Genomic DNA, 16252 nt, shown 5'->3' on the forward strand with positions numbered 1-16252 from the left:
AAACTTAGTTTCTTCGCTGTACCTCCAGGTCGCTAATGACGGCTCACTCATGTTTGTGAATACTGGTGTCCTGAATGAGTCCTGGTTGGAAACAAACATATCCCCGCCGGGAGTGCTCAGGCTGCAGGTCTAAGCCACGCTGACAGCAGAATGAGCCGTGGCTGCGTTGGCGCCTCACAGAGACACACAGACACATGACCAGATAGAACTGCACTCAGCTCTGCCGTCAGGACAGGGAGCCCCGGCCCTGGCTTCCCGCGGCCCTGGGACCACAGGGAGAGGCCTGACAGCACCCCAGGGGCTGGCTTCTTGGAATGCCTGGGCTTGAATTATTATCTCAGTATCATTTTCACGTATCTTTTATCTCACAAGTACTTTCCTTTCTTTCTGGAAGTAGAACATAACATTTGTTTGAGATCTTTTTGAGATTCAAGTGCGTGCTGGCTATCTCTCCCCTTTTCTGTAGGTCGGGAGTTCCACAAACACTCTGCATGCCTTGCAAATCGCTTTTGCTGATAAAGAAACACAAGCAATCTACCTTTTGACAGACGGGAGACCTGACCAGGTACTTATCAGAGCTGGGGACAAAGAGGGACTCACCAATGCCCTGAAACTCGACGCCGAGAAGGGATTGGGGGCCTTTAAAACTGCCATCTAAAAGCTGTCGGAAGGTGTCTCCTTGGCTGAGGGTCCCAGAACTGAGGTGAGAAGATACTAGAGCAATTCCTTTGTCTAAGGAAGCACTGAGGACATTTATGTGGCCTTGAGTGCTGTCTAGTTCATGGCCACACACCCACAGGCCTGGAGACCAAGCCATGTAAGGAGCTCTCCGCCCTCATTGAACTCTGGTTTACATTTCATTATAAACAAAGAGGGAGCAGGTTCTTTTTCTTTTTTCTTTTGGGGACTCTGAATCTAAACATGTCACTGCACAGCGCCCTTGGTTTTATCCCTAATGTTAACTCGGTGATCGTTTAAATGAAAGCCTGCCTTTCTAGTGGAATGTTCTTTGTTTTGTTTAGCCTGACTGGAAATATTTGAAAGTTTTAGCGGAGTCTGGTCATCTTCTTTTGAGCTTTGTGAATGAGAGACTAATGCTCTGGGCATTACGTAAATACACAGATTGGCAGGCCAATGCCCTGTACATGAACCACTAGAGTGAACTGGCACCCACTTGTCTCCTTCACTGTGAGCTGTGTGCGTGTGAAGACAGCTAGGCAAACAGTGTACCATACCCTGTGTCCAGTGGCCCAGGATGAAATAGTAGAGCAGCTGGGCTCACTGCGACATCGGACTTACTGAGGCAGAGGCAGTGTATATAAAGTTGTACTTGACATGGTTTTCCCATCCGCGTCACTGCGCTTTCTCTCAGAAGCAGGGTGTTGTGCCCTGTTATGGTCTATGTGTGGCGCCAGGTGTGAGGCTGCAAAGGTGACTAGATCGCTGCTTAGGGAAGCTGGCGCTGTAAGGGACACGCAGCACGCGTCCAGTTAACCCGACACGACGGGCATGCTTGTGCTCTGTGATGTCCGAGTGAAGAGAAGCCAGGCAAGTTTCCACCGAGGAGGGGCGTACCGCTGCCTCTGGAAAGAGGAGAAGGAACTTTGTAAACAGAGGAGGTGACTGGTATCCTGAGTAGAAGGAACAGAGGGGCTGTTCGGAGAAACAATGTGAGAACAAGGCAATGAGAGGAGTGTCAGGCAGAGCCTCGAAAGTTAGGTCGGGGAGACTGTGACGGTCCTTAAAGGCCACATGGAAAGGGTGGGTTTCACCACAGGCCGGGAGGGGTGCTCAGAGGAGCATATGGTTCTGTCCACCCGTGTGTTAGAAATATGTCTGTCAGTGCCAGGGAAAGACGAGACCTTGATCGACCGGTCAGGGCCCACCTGGGGTAGAGCATCAGAAAGGGGACAAGGACAGTCTCTTCTGAGATGAGATCATGGAAGTGGCCTCAAAGGACTCGGTGACCAATTTGGGAGGGGGTTGTGGGGCCGGCCGAGTGAGGGGAAGTGGGAGCAAGGGAGAAGAGGTCAAGCTGACTGATTTCTGGTTATAATGATTAGGTTGTTAACTGACTTAATTTAATGAAGGTTTGGAGGTTGCTGGTGGAGGAAGCCGAGTTTGAGCACGTGTAGTTCCTGGACGCCCAGAAGCCCCTAGAAACAGGGGCTGGAGGGTCTGATTTGAAAGTCATCTGGACAAGAGGTCCTTTTCTTCTTAGCAAACTCCAACTGATTTTACTGCAATTTAGAAAATATAGACAAGCACAAGCATAAGAAAGAACAAAAGTTAAATCATTCATAAATCAATTTTGCTTTTAAAAAATCTAATATGTGCAAATTTTTCAAGTCATGTGAAATTCTTAAGAAACATCATTCCCAATGACTGCATCATATTCCATTATAGATTTAATAAAAATTCCACCTTCAAAATTACTTTGTTTATTTAATTTTTGAATAGTAATACACTGTTATGGTGTAAATTACAAAGGTACAAAAGAACATACAGAGAAAATTCTCCTTCTGCTTCCTGTTTACCAGCTAAGAGGCAATGGGTGTGACCAGTGTCTCCTCTCTTCTTTCAGAGATAGTTTGTTTGCAAGCAGATATGTACTTATCCATACATTTTCTTTAAAATATACAAGTGGTGGCATGTTACACCACAGCTCTGAGGACCTTTATTAATAAAACAATATAAAGAGTTTCCTCATTGTCTTATAGCTGCCTACTCTTATATCACGTGGCTACTTAGCCATGTCCCCTGAAGATGGACATTTAGGTTGTTTTCGATCTTTCTGTTATGAACAACGTTGCAAAAGTAGCTGTGCCTATATATTGTGCACATGTATGAGTATGTGTGTAGGGTAAATTCTGAGAGGTGGACTCAGGCAAAAGGTATATATTTTGATAGATACTGCCAAATAGCACCCCCTCCACAAGAAGATGTACCAGATAACACCCCTGCTAGCAGGATATTGAGAAGGCACAGTCTTTCCAAATCTACTTCATAAGATGGTGTGAGGGTTAACTGGGACACTGTGCCCCGGCAGAGTGCCCAGCACACAGAAGGACACTTAATGGCTCTTCGTTTTCTCTCGTGGGAGACACACTGACCATGGCTTGTCTGGAGCTGGAAATTGCTCTGTTGGTGGTGATCTTTGGAAGCCACAAGAATATCCAGTGTCCCCACTCTGTGGCATCCCTATTGTCAGGAAGTTCTACTCGTGGCCTCTGACCGCAGTACTTTAGGGGGGTCTCATGCATTGCCCAACACCTTAAAATCATGGGTTCTAAGTTTAGGCGTACCTAAAGCTGAGGGACTCGGTTAGCTAAGTTTTCCTCCCAGATTCTTTTCCCACCCACAGAGGGTGAGGGCCATGACCTTGGTCTCTCTGCTCTCACTAGTGCTTGTTTCCTCACTGAACTGAATTGATACCTTGCTAAGAAGCCACTCACTGCCTGCTAGTAGGTAATTACTAGTTGAGGTTTCACTATCTTTGAGCAAATGCTAAGGGATTTTACATCTTAATTTTTTCTCTCTCTTTTTCCATCTCCTCTTTGCCTCTCTCTCTCTCAAAACTTATCATTTCAGCCACCTGAAATGGTTATAGACCAAGTAAAAGTTTTTCAGAAAATTCCTATTTATACCATTTCCTTCAATTACAATGATAAGATGGCGAATGACTTTTTGAAAGAACTTGCTTCTTTAACTGGAGGAGAGTTCCATTCTTACAAAGTGGGCTGCAAGGATCCCTTTCCTCCAGAGGCTGTTCAGGTAAGAGCTTGAGGAGCTGAGAAGAATGTTCACTTAACTGAACATTACAGTCTGGAGGCCCAGGGACTACACCTTACCTGGGAAAACAGCAACCATAAGCCAGTGAAGTCGCGCAAATGGATCCCTTGATGGTGAGTACACCAGTGTCTCTCTAGGACCAGCTGGGCTAGGGCACAGATGAACATGCAGATTCCTGGGTCCCCCTGCAGAGCCACTAAGTCAGGCTCTAGACATAGAACCCCAAGGCCTTGCTATATTTGGTTTTCTTCTAAGCTTTTTATTGTGGAAAGTTTCAAACTTAACAGAAGTGGAAGAGTACCCATCCCCCCATGTACCCATCAGTCAAATTAAATAATTGTCAACATTTTGCTAAACTTCAGGAATCTGTATTTTTAACAAGCAACCCAAGGGATCTATATGTGAAATATGTTAGACACTGCTGTTTATGGACATATGTGGGATACTTTCAAAAAATTCATATACTAGGTTAGTTGTCTTCTGACTTCTTTTACTATATAACCACGTGACCATCTGATGAAGCAATTCACTCTAATGGGCTAATGGGAGAAAGTAAATAAAATTCTATTTTTAAATTTTTCAGTCTTGACCTGAGAATATATATTTCAAGAATGACCTTTTAGAGAATGTGTTTTTCATCTCATTGTCTGTCCTGAAGAGTGAGCCAGAATACTGATTAGTACTTGCGTGTGATGAAACTACTGGGTTCTGGAGAATGAATCATCCAAGAGGATTGTAGGGAACAGAACTCAGAGTCCACACAGAGATGGAAACAGTGACTATTCCCATAAACTAGACTGGAAAACCTTATAACTCTATGGGCAATGGGTGGAATATAGAAAAGGGTCTTACCTCAGTATTGGGAGCAACCAAACACTGATTCAGCTCTGCCTAGAAAATCTTAAATGCAAGGACCAAAAGGATCAAACTGTTTCCAAAGATCTTTACTGAATCCCTGAACAAACCTCAAGAATAAGTATAGGAAAGAAAAGGTATCCACCACTCAACAAAGTAAAATTGAAAATTTCTGATATCCAATCAAGTAGTACAGGTATGCAAGAAGCAGGAAAATATAGGTTTATAATGAGAAAATGTAAGTAGAAGAATAAAAACACACCCATAACTGGCTCAGATGTTAGTGCATTAAAACAGTTAATGTTATTGTATTAGATAACTTTGCAAAGTTAGGGAGAAATATGGATGATACAAGTAAGGTACAAATTGAACTTATAAAGATGAAAACTATGGTGTATGAGATGAAAAATACATGGAATGGGATAAATAAATCATATATTGCAGAACAAAAGATTGAAACTATCCAAATGTAATACAGAGAAGAAAAAGAATCAAAACAACAACAAAAAAACAAAAACAAAATAAAGAGGTATCAGTGAACTGAGGAAAAGTTCAAATAGTTTACTAGATGTGTAATTGAAGAAATAGTGGCCATAAATTTTCCAACTTGAATTAAAACTATAAACCCACAGATCCAAGAAACATACTGAATCCCAAACACAAGGAATATAAAGAAAACCACACCAAGTCACATCAGAATCAAACTTCTCAGAAACGATGGCAAAGAGAAAACAATAGGGAGCAAGAAGACATGCTATACACAGAGGAGTGGTGTACATAAAGATGACAATAGGCTCCCCATCACAAATGATGCAAGTGGAAATACAGTGGAGTAACATTTTTTTAAAGTACTGAAAGAAAAACCTGTCATTGTATAATCTATATGTTGTGAATAATCTATATGTTCTTTCAAAAAGGTAGATGAAATAAAACTCTTAAAAACATACAAAAAACACCCTGGTCATTGTGGCTCGGTTGGAGCATTGTCCTGTACACCGAAAAGATTTCAGGTTAGATTCCCAGTCAGGGCACATACCCAAGTTACAGGTTCCATGGGTGGGAGGCAACCAATCAATGTGATGTTTCTCTCTCACATCCTTTACATGGAGGTGTTTCTCTCTCTCTCTCTCTCTCTCTCTCTCTCTCTCTCTATCTCTCTCTCTCTCTCTCTCCCTCCCTCCCTCCCTCCTTCTCTCCCTTCCTTCCTTCCTCCCTCTAAAACCAAACTTGCTGAATAGGTTCAATAGTAGAATGGAGATGACAGAATTATATCAGTGAACTTGAGGTCAAACAATAAAATTCTGCCAATCTGAACAACAGAGAGAAAATAGGCTAAACAAAGAAAAGAAAAGAACCACAGGGACCAGTGGGATAATAACAAAAGATCCAATATAGTATCATAAGAATTCCCCAAGGAGAGGAGTAAGTGAAAGACTATGTGAAGAAATAATAGCTGAAAACTTCCAAAATTTGATGAAAAATACAAATACACAGGTTTGAGAAGCTAAATAAACTCCAAACAGGATAATCCCAAAGAAACTAATGTCAAGGCACATCATAGTTAAACATTTAAAAATCAAAGACCAAGGAAAAAAATCTTGAAAATAGCCTGGAAGAAATGACACCAAATTGACAGTAGATTTGACGGAAGATTTCTCATCTGTAACCAAGAAGGCCAGGAAAAAAAGTGGCACAGTATTTCTTATGTGTGACAAGTAAAGAGCCACAACCACAGATTTTGTAGCTGATAAACCTATCCTTCAGAAATGCAAAGGAAATTAAAATATTCTTAGACAAATAAAATTTAAAAGAATTTGTTTCTAGAAGACCTGCTCTTATATTGGCTATAATAAGTTCTTCAAGCAAAAGGAAATCATGAAAGAAGAAATCTTGGAACATCAGGAAGGAAGGAAAAAAGAGCAAAAGTATCCTATCTTATAAAAGAGTAATATGCAAATTGACCATTACTCCAACACACAAGATGGCCGCCCCCATGTGGTCAAAGATGGCTGTCCCCATGTAGACACAAGATGGCCACCACAAGATGGCTGTCAGGGAAGGGCAGTTGTGGTGATCAGGCCAGCAGGGGAGGGCAGTTGGGAGGGACCAGGCCTGCAAGGGAGGGCAGTTGGGAGCGACCAGGCCTGCAGGGGAGGAAAGTTGGGGTGGGGGGCGACCCAGGCCTGCAGGGGAGGGCAGTTGGGGGCAACCAGGCCAACAGGGAAGGGAAGTTAGGGGCAACCAGGCTGACAAGGGAGGGCAGTTAGGGGCAATCAGGCCAGCAGGGGAGCAGTTAGGCATCATTCAGGCTGGCAGCAGAAACGGTTAGTGGCAATCAGGCAGGCAGGCAGGCAGGCGAGTGGTTGGGAGCCAGCAGTCCTGGATTGTGAGAGGGATGTCTGACTGCAACAGACATCCCTTGAGAGGTCCCAGATTGGAGAGGGTGCAGGCTGGGCTGAGGGACACACCCACCCCCCCGTGCACGAATTTCATGCACCAGGCCTCTAGTGAGTAGATATAATAGACTATCCTTTCCTCATACAATTTATTAATCATATTTGATAATTGAAATAAAAATATAGCACTGTTGGTTACGCAATACAATAATATTTAAAAGGGAGGAAGGTGAAGGGACCTAAATAGAATTGCAGTTTCTCTCAAAATAGAAAAAATTGATGCTAGTACACTTTTATAAATAACATACGTATGTTGCAATATGCAGAGCAACCATTACCAAAACCGTACAAAAAGATACACTCAAAAGCACAACAAATGAATCAGGATGTAATTATATTTAAAAGTTAAAATAACCTGGAGAAAGGCAAGAAAAGAGAAGCAGAGGAACAAGACCAATGAAAACATACAGAAAACAATAAAATAATAGAAGTAAGTGCTAACATCAATAATAACTTTAAATGTCAATGTTCTAATTACATAAAAAATATATATTGGTAGTGTGGATAGAAGAACGTGACTCAGTTTTATGCTGCTTACAATAAACTCACTTCATGTACAATGACAGAGTTGGGTTCAAATAAAAGGAAATAAAAGACATACCATATAAATATTAAAAAGCTGTGTTGGCTATGTTAATAACTAGTAAAGTAGACTTCAGAGCAAAGAATATTTATATAATAATAAGAAAATCAATCCACCAGGAAAATATAAAGGTTCTAAGTATGTGTGCACAAACCAATACAGCCTTAAAAGACACGAAGCAAAAACTGATAGAATCAAAAAAACAAATGGATCAATACAAAATTTAGTTGGGGACCTCAACATTTCCCTCTCAGCAACTGATAAAACTACTAGACATAAAATCAGCAAGAACAGAGAAGGTCTGAACAATATAATCAACCATCAGGATCTAATTGATGTAGATATAACACTCTCCTCCACAACAGTAGAATACACATTTTTCCAGTGCTTACAAAATATTCATCAAGATAGGCCATAAAATAGGTGATAAATCTCAACTAATCTAAAATACACTAATTGAAATCACACAGAGTTTGTCTTCTGACTGCTGTGAAATCAAACTAGAAATTAATAAAAGAAAGATAGCATGAATATGTCTGACACATGGAATTTAAACAGCACAGTCCTAAATAATCCAGAAGTCAAAGAAGAAGTCTCAAAGGAAATAAAAAGTACTTAAAACTTTTGAATGAAAACAAAAACACTACATATCAAACTATGTGGGTTGAAGCTAAAACAGTGTTGGGAGTAAAATTTATAGTACTAAATGCTTATGTTGGAAACAAGGAAAGGTATTCAATCAACAATCTTAGTTCTTGCCCCAAGAAATTAGAACAAGAAGCAAAATAAATCCAAAGCAAAGGAAACAATTAAGAGCATAAATCAATGAAATTGAAAATAGAAAAAACACATAGGAAGCCAATGAGACAAAAAGCTCTTTTGGGGCGGGGGAGTGAGGGGGGCTCAAGAATTGATAAAACCTCTTGGAAGTCTGATGAAGGCAAAAATAGCATTCACAAAGGAAAAACAACCAGAAATTATGCTGCTTTTTAAATTATTTTCTATCAGAAATTAAATAGAGGATATCACATTAGATCTTGTAGTCATTAAAAAGATAAGAAAGGAATATAGTGGACAACTTACACTCATAAATTTGTAACTTAGAAAAAAATGGATAATTTGCACAAAAACTACAAGTACCAAAACTTGGCCAAGATAAAATAGACATTGTGAATAAATTGAATTAATAATTTTACAACTTCTGAAAAAGAAATACCCAGGCCCAGATTGCTCCATGGAGAATTTTACTAAACATTCAAAGAATAGATAAACCAATTTATTTAAACAAATAGAAGAGGGGGGATCATTTTCTAATTCATTTTATGAAGCCTGTAGTACCTCAAAAACCAAAACACCAAAACCAAATGGACAGTATAAAAAATCTACATATCATGAACAAAAATGCAAAAATTCTCAATAAAACATTAGTACTCTGAATCCAGCAATGTATTAAAGAGTTATTCATTATGGTCAGAGGGGATTTATTCTAGGTATACAAGTCTGGTTCAACATTAGAAAATCAATGTAAGCAGTAAAATCCAAATCATTCAATGTAATCCAGCATATCAACAAGTAAAGAAGAGAAATCATATGGTCATATTAATTGTGCATAAAAGGCCTTGACCAAAGCCAACATCTGCTCATGATAAAAAAACAAACAAACAAAAAAACTCTCAGCAAAATAGGAATAAAAGGGTACTTCACAACTTACATCATTATAACACCTACAGCTAAAATCATACTTAATAGTGAAAGGTTGATTAATTTCCTCCTAAGATCAAGAAAGAGACAAGGACATCCATTCTAACCACTCTTATTCCACATACTACCAGAAGCTTTACCCATGGCAACAAGACAATGAAGGAAATAAAAGGCATAAAAGTTGGAAAGGAAGAAATAGAACTGTCCTTTTTTTGTAAGTAACATATTGTCTACATAGGAACCCCAAGAAATCTACAAAAACACTTCTAGAACTATTGCTCAGCAATATCACTGGTTACATTCAAAGAGTGTCAAGCTTATTCTAAAATTTGTATGTCAAGACACAGGACTTAGAAAAGCTAAAACAATCTTGAAAAAGTTTAAGTGGGGATAGAGCTAGCTCTGTAGCTGCATTAATCAAGACAGTATGGCTTTGGTGGAGGAATAGACATATAGGCCAATGGAATAGAATGTAGAACCCAGAAATATACTCATACAATATACCAAACTGATTTTTAACAAAAGTGCAAAAATAATAGAGGAAGAAGAGTCCTTTCAACAAATGGTTGGAGCAACTGGACATTCATAGGCAAAATAATGAACCTCAACCTACATCTTACTCATGCAGATATTAACTCAAAATGGAGCATCAACTTAAAGGTAAAACAAAACTTTTAGAAAGAAATATAGGGGCAAAACCAGAAGACCCCAGGGTAGGCAAAGAATTTTTAGTCTTCACACCAAAAGCATGATCTATGAAAGAAAATATTAATAAAATAGACCTCATCAAAGTTAAAACCTTTTGTTTTGTGAAAGACCCTGTTAAGAGAATGAAAAGATTTGGAGAAAGTATCTGCAAACAACATACCTGACAGAAGCCCAGAATCTAGAATATATGAAGAGCTCTAAAACTCAGCAGTAAAGTCTAAATCATTCAATCAGAAAATAGGCAAAACACATGCACAGACATTTCTCTGAAGAGGATATACAGATGGCAAATAAGCATATGAAGAGATGTTCAACATCACTGGCCATTAGGGGCATGCAAATTGAACTGCCATGAGATATCACTACCTGCCCAGCACAATTGCTAAAATAAAAAAATCGTGACAAAAGTTAGTGCTGGCAAGGATGAGGAGACACTGAATTGTTAATCAGTTGTATGTAATTGCTGGTGGCATGTAAAATGTTGCAGCCACTCTGGGAAAGTTGGACAGTTTCCTTAAAAACTAATATTTAATTACTGTATGACCCAATACTTGCTCTCTTAGGCATACATTTCATAGAATAAAAACTTATATTCACTGAAAACCTGTACTTGAATGTTGATAGCAACTTATTTGTATTAGACAGAAACACACAAGAACCCATATGTCCTTCAACAGATGAATGGTTAAATCAACTGTGGTATGTCCATATCCTAGAATGCTACTCAGTAATGAAAGGAATGAATTATTGATTCATGCCACAACTTGGATGAATTTTTGGAGAATTTTATTGAAGAGAAAAAGCCAGTCTTAGAAAATTATATACTGTGTGTGCCGGGGTGTTTCTCAGCATCTAGAAAGGTTCAGGAATCTGGAGAAGGGCTGCATGTAAATTAATAAAGAGACTAGACATGAAATATAAATTTGGAATACATGGGAGAACCAGAGGAGACCTAGCTTCAGTAACCAAGTTCTCTCTAACTCTGGACCCAGGGCCTTTTATTCCCACATTTTGGCCTATAGCAAAGCAGATATACATTTGATATATCTGCAAGATTTGGTATACAGTAGGCATTGTCAGGTTGGAGGAACTGCCTTCGGTTGTTCCAGTAGCAGGCAATAATATATGCAGATTTTCAGGTTTGGGGAAAGCTTTCAGCCATTCCAGCAGGCAACAATATGATTCAGCCCTGCTGAATATAGAAGCCCTTCAACCTTTTAGGACTTCCTGCATTTATTATGACATGCTGGAGTTAGCTTCCAGCGGTATGAATCCATTTGTATAACATTTTTGAAATGACAAAACTTGGTAAATGAAGATCAGTTTAGTGGTTGCTAAGGTTTAGGAATGATGTGAGAGGGAGAGAGGGGGCAGGTGTGGTTACAGAAGAGAAACACGAGGCCTCCTTATCACGATGGAACTATTCTGTTCTTAACTGCAGGGGCAAATATACAAGCCACACAGATGAGAACATAGTATATAGCTAAACACACACATATACACACACACAGGAGGACAAGTAAAACTGGGGAAATCTGAATATGATTGGTGGATTGTATCAATTCCATATCCTTGTTGTGATATTATATTATTGATTTTCAAGATGGAAGAAAATCAATAATATAATTGGAGGAAACTGGGTGAAGAACATATGGGATCTCTATTATTGACTAGTGTCCTGGTGCATGGATTCGTACACATTGAAAGGAAATTAATTGGAAGGTGGCCAGTGGGGTGGGGCTGGGCGAGACGGGCTGGACACACCCTGGAGCCAACCTCCCTTGGTCCCTTCTTGGCCAGCCGCACCTGGGGCGCCGCCGTGGCTCAAAGGTCGTCTGCGGAGTGAGCGGGGTCCCTCCAGCAGGTGGGGTCCCTCAGCGTGACCTGTGGGGAGATCAGGCCAAAACCGGCTCTCCGACATCCCCCGAGGGGTCCCAGATTGCGAGAGGGCGGTTCTCAGGTGATGCACCCCAGAATTGGACTCCCTCCTTTGGTTCCAGTGCGTCACCTGAGAACTGCCGCTGCCAAATCACTGTAGCTCGGCAGCTCCTGCATTGAGTGTCTGCCCCCTGGTGGTCAATGTGTGCCATAGCTACCAGTCGGACAGTTGGACGGTCGCTTAGCCTTTTATACATATAGACATAAGGCCCGGTGCATGAATTCATGCATGGGTAGGGTCCCTCGGCCTGGCCAGTGATCGGGGCTGATCGGCCGTCTCCCCCAGTCCAGGGGGAGGGACCATAGGAGGTTGGCTGTGGGAGAGCACTGACCACCAGGGGGCAGCTCCTGCATTGAGCATCTTCCCCTTGGTGGTCAGTGTGCGTCATAGCTACCAGCTGGTCATCTGGTTGTAATGGTCGCTTAGGCTTTTGTATATATAGGTTACACATGCATGTGAACCTACAATTATCTGAAAAGGAAAGGTTTAATTTAAAAAAAATAAAGACAATTTATTGGTAATGCAAAAATAATGATATATCATATCTAAGATTAAATGATAAATTGCTCAAAAGACAAATTACCAAAACTCTCTCAAGAATAGATAACCTGAACAGCCCTACATCTATTTAAAAATTGAATTTGTAGTTAAAAACCTTTTGTAAAGAAGACTCCAGGACCAGAGGACTTTGCTGCTGATTTGTATAAAATATATAAAGGAGAAAGTAATATGAATTCTACACAAACTCTTTTAGAAAATTGAATGAAGAGAATGCTTCCCAACTCATCCTATGAGGTTAACATTAGCCTGACATCAACACCTCACAAATACATTATAAAAAACTTATAGGCTAATATTCCTCATGCATATAAACACAAAAATTCTAAACAGAACTTGGCAAGTTGAAGGCAAAATATACAGAGTGTCCCCGAAAATGTATACACACTTTGAATGATTATAAATCAGTGTTTATTAACATACAGTTCATTTTCAAAATTTAAAAGAATCTACAGAAATGAATAATTTTTTTATCAATGGCTGTTTTCAAACTGATAACTGTTCAGATCCAGGTACTGCTGGAAATGCAAAGCAATGCAAAGCATCAAGAATCATTTCGTTCAGTATTTGTGTGCCCTCAATTTGTTGACTTGCCGGTTTTGTACCGTACACTTTATCTTTCATGTATGTCCATAAAAAAAGTTTAGTGGCACTTTAGGATAAATTTTCTTTGTTCAAAGCTTACTTAGTCCTGCTTTACCCATTATTTCAAACCATTTAAACCTGAAAAGGAGTAAAAATTAAGTGAGTTATCAGCTGTTAAAGTGTGTAGACATTTTTGGGGGGATACCCTATATATAAAAAGTCTAATGTATAATGACCAAGTTAAGTTTATTCCAGAAATGCATGGTTGGTGCAATTAACCATAGTAACATACTTTTAAAAACCAACTTTACAATCATCACAATTTTTGCAGAAAAGCTTTGACAAAATCCAACATGCATTTCTAATAAAAGCTGTCAGTGAAGCATGAATAGAATGGACTTCCTCAGTCTGACAAGTAGTTTCTGTGAAAAAACCTACAGCTAACAACATACTTTAATGGCAAAAGAGTGTGTGCTTTCCCTCAAAAGCAAGAAAATGTCAAGGATGTCTGCTTTTACCATGCCTATTCAACCCAGTGTAATGGAGGTTCTAGTTAGGGCAATAAAACAGGGTGGAGGAGACATACAGATTGGAAAGAATAAAGTGAAACTGTCTTTATTTTCATTCAACATAGTTAAAGTTAATTAGCAAGACTGTAGGATGCAAAGTTAATATAAAAAATGAATTTTGTGCCCGGCTGGTGTGGTTCAGTGGTTGAGCATTGATCTATGAACCAGGAGGTCACAGTTTGATTCCTGGTCAGGGCACATGCCCAGGTTTCGGGCTCGATCCCCAGTAGGGGGCATGCAGGAGGCTGCTGATCAGTGATTCCCTCTCATCATTGATGTTTCTGTCTCTCTCTCCCTCTCCCTTCCTCTCTGAAATCAATAAAAGTATATTTTTTAAAAAAGAAAAAGTCTTTGTCATCTTATATTAGAAAAAAATTTTAATAGCATTTCAAAAGCATGATCTATATAAGAACAAATTGATAAATTGGATAATGGAAAGACAAATTATAGACTGGGAGAAATTATTTTCAAATTGTATATCTAATAAAGGACTTCCATCTAAAATATATAAATATCTCTAAAAACTCAATGATAAGGAAGCTCAAAAAATGGGCAAAAGAATTTAAACAGATACTTCACCAAAGAAAATATATGTATGGCAAATAAGAATATGTAAAGATGCTTAACATTATTCATCATTAGGGGAAATACAAATTAAAACCATGAGGAGATACCACTGCCCAGCTGTTAGAATAGGTAAAATTAAAGCGATTGACCATACCAAGTGTTTGCATGAATGTGGAGAATGTGGGAATGTAAACTATTACAACCATTCTGGAAAAGAGTTTGGTAGTTTCTTTAAACTTTAACACCTCTGACCATATGATCCAACCATTCCAACTCCTAGATATTTTCTCAAGAGAAATGACAGCAGATGTTCATACAGAGACTTGTACACACATGTTCATAGCTTTATTTATAATAGCCCCAACCTGGGAACAGCTCAGATGCTCATCAACAGGTGATTAAATGTTGGTATTCAGTATACAATGTAATACTGAGCAATAAAAATGAATGAATTATTGATTCATGTTACAACACGAGGGAAGCTCAAAATAATTGTACAAGTGAAGGAAGCTATATAAAAAAGGGTACATACTCTATGATTCTATTTATATAAAATTCTATATAAAAAAGGGTACATACTCTATGATTCTATTTATATAAAATTCTGGAAAATTAAACTAATGTATAGTGACCGAAAGCACATGAATAGTTGCTTGGAAATGGAGGGAATCTTGAGGTGGGGGAGAGCAGATTTACTAGTACAATGGGCATGAGGAAACTTTTGGGGGTGATGGATATGTTTACTGTCTTGATTACAATGATGGTTTCACAGGTTTGAATGTCAAAACTATTCAAATGGTACACTTTCCATACATTTAGCTTACTGTATGTAAATTATACCTCAATAAAGCTGTTTAAAAATGGAATAATGCAAGAACTACATGAAATTTTTTAGATTCTTCTTTTCCTGGTACACTTGGTCTTGTGTTAGACGTGTTTGCAGAGTGAACTCTTATGCGATCTCATAGTGCATTCACTTCTCATTTGGGCAGGATGAAGATCTCACTGTTTTAATTAAGGAAATGGAACAGGGACGCAGTGATTTGGAGAAGATGCAAAACCTGTATTCCGAGTCCTTGATCATGGACTGGTGGTACAACGCCGAAAAGGAAGGCGACAAGTGAGCTGCCAAACCCCTGTCTCCCTGCCCCGGGCCTCGCCGACGCTCTGCGCTCCTTGACACTTCCTTCTGTGATGTCTCTTTGAAAAGAATCTCACAGTATGACCACGTTAGGATTTTTCTAAGCAAAGAGAATTTATCACCCAATAATTTAGTAACGATTGGCTTAAGGAGGCCACATGTTCACTTGATAAGTAAGTTCTGAAGCCTCTGCATGGACCTCAGAAGCAGTGCCAGCTTCATCCGCACCCGGTGTGAACAGGCCCAGCCTGAGCGAGGCAGAGCAGGGCACCAGTGTGCAGGGAAGGAGGCCTGACCCGGTGTGAACACACCCAGCCCGAGTGGGCAGAGCAGGGCACCAGCGTGCAGGGAACCCAAGTCCAACTTTGCTCTGCATGTTGGCAAGTTCTGTCTCCCCTCCACACCTATCCATTGCTGTGAGTCTCGGTTCTTCATCTTTGAAATGGTGGGTGTGGTGGTAGGATTTGGGATAGATGATTTCTTGGGTCTTTTCCCACTCTATATTCTAATGTGTTTCTAATTAGTAGTTTTTAAACACAAAATCAAAACCAACCCCAACATTCAGAAAATGTGTCAAATCTTAATAAAATGATTTAGCATTGTACAGATATTCAAGTACCACAGCTTCATATAAATACTCTATCAGGAGGATTTTTTATTTAAAAGAGTGATAGCAGCCCTGGCTGGTGTGGTTCAGTGGATAGAGCTCCAATCGGACTGCACACCAAAGGGTCATACCTGGGTTATAGGTTCGATCCCTAGCCTGGTGGGGGCACAAGCAGGAGATAACCAATTGAT

General features: G+C 39.7%; 1 protein-coding gene across 1 annotated transcript in view; it reads left to right on the forward strand.

The window, feature by feature from the left end:
- VWA3B (von Willebrand factor A domain containing 3B) overlaps positions 1-16252 on the forward strand; it is a 147034-nt gene that overhangs the window by 78846 nt on the left and 51936 nt on the right. Inside the window, exons 13-15 of the mRNA XM_079792069.1 lie at positions 467-565; positions 3592-3774; positions 15306-15433. Of these exons, the coding sequence (XP_079648195.1) occupies positions 467-565; positions 3592-3774; positions 15306-15433 (410 nt within the window). The remainder of the gene's footprint in view (positions 1-466; positions 566-3591; positions 3775-15305; positions 15434-16252) is intronic.

The sequence above is a fragment of the Cnephaeus nilssonii genome (assembly GCF_951640355.1).
Source record: "Cnephaeus nilssonii genome assembly, chromosome: 15".
Classification (NCBI taxonomy): Eukaryota; Metazoa; Chordata; class Mammalia; order Chiroptera; family Vespertilionidae; genus Cnephaeus; species Cnephaeus nilssonii.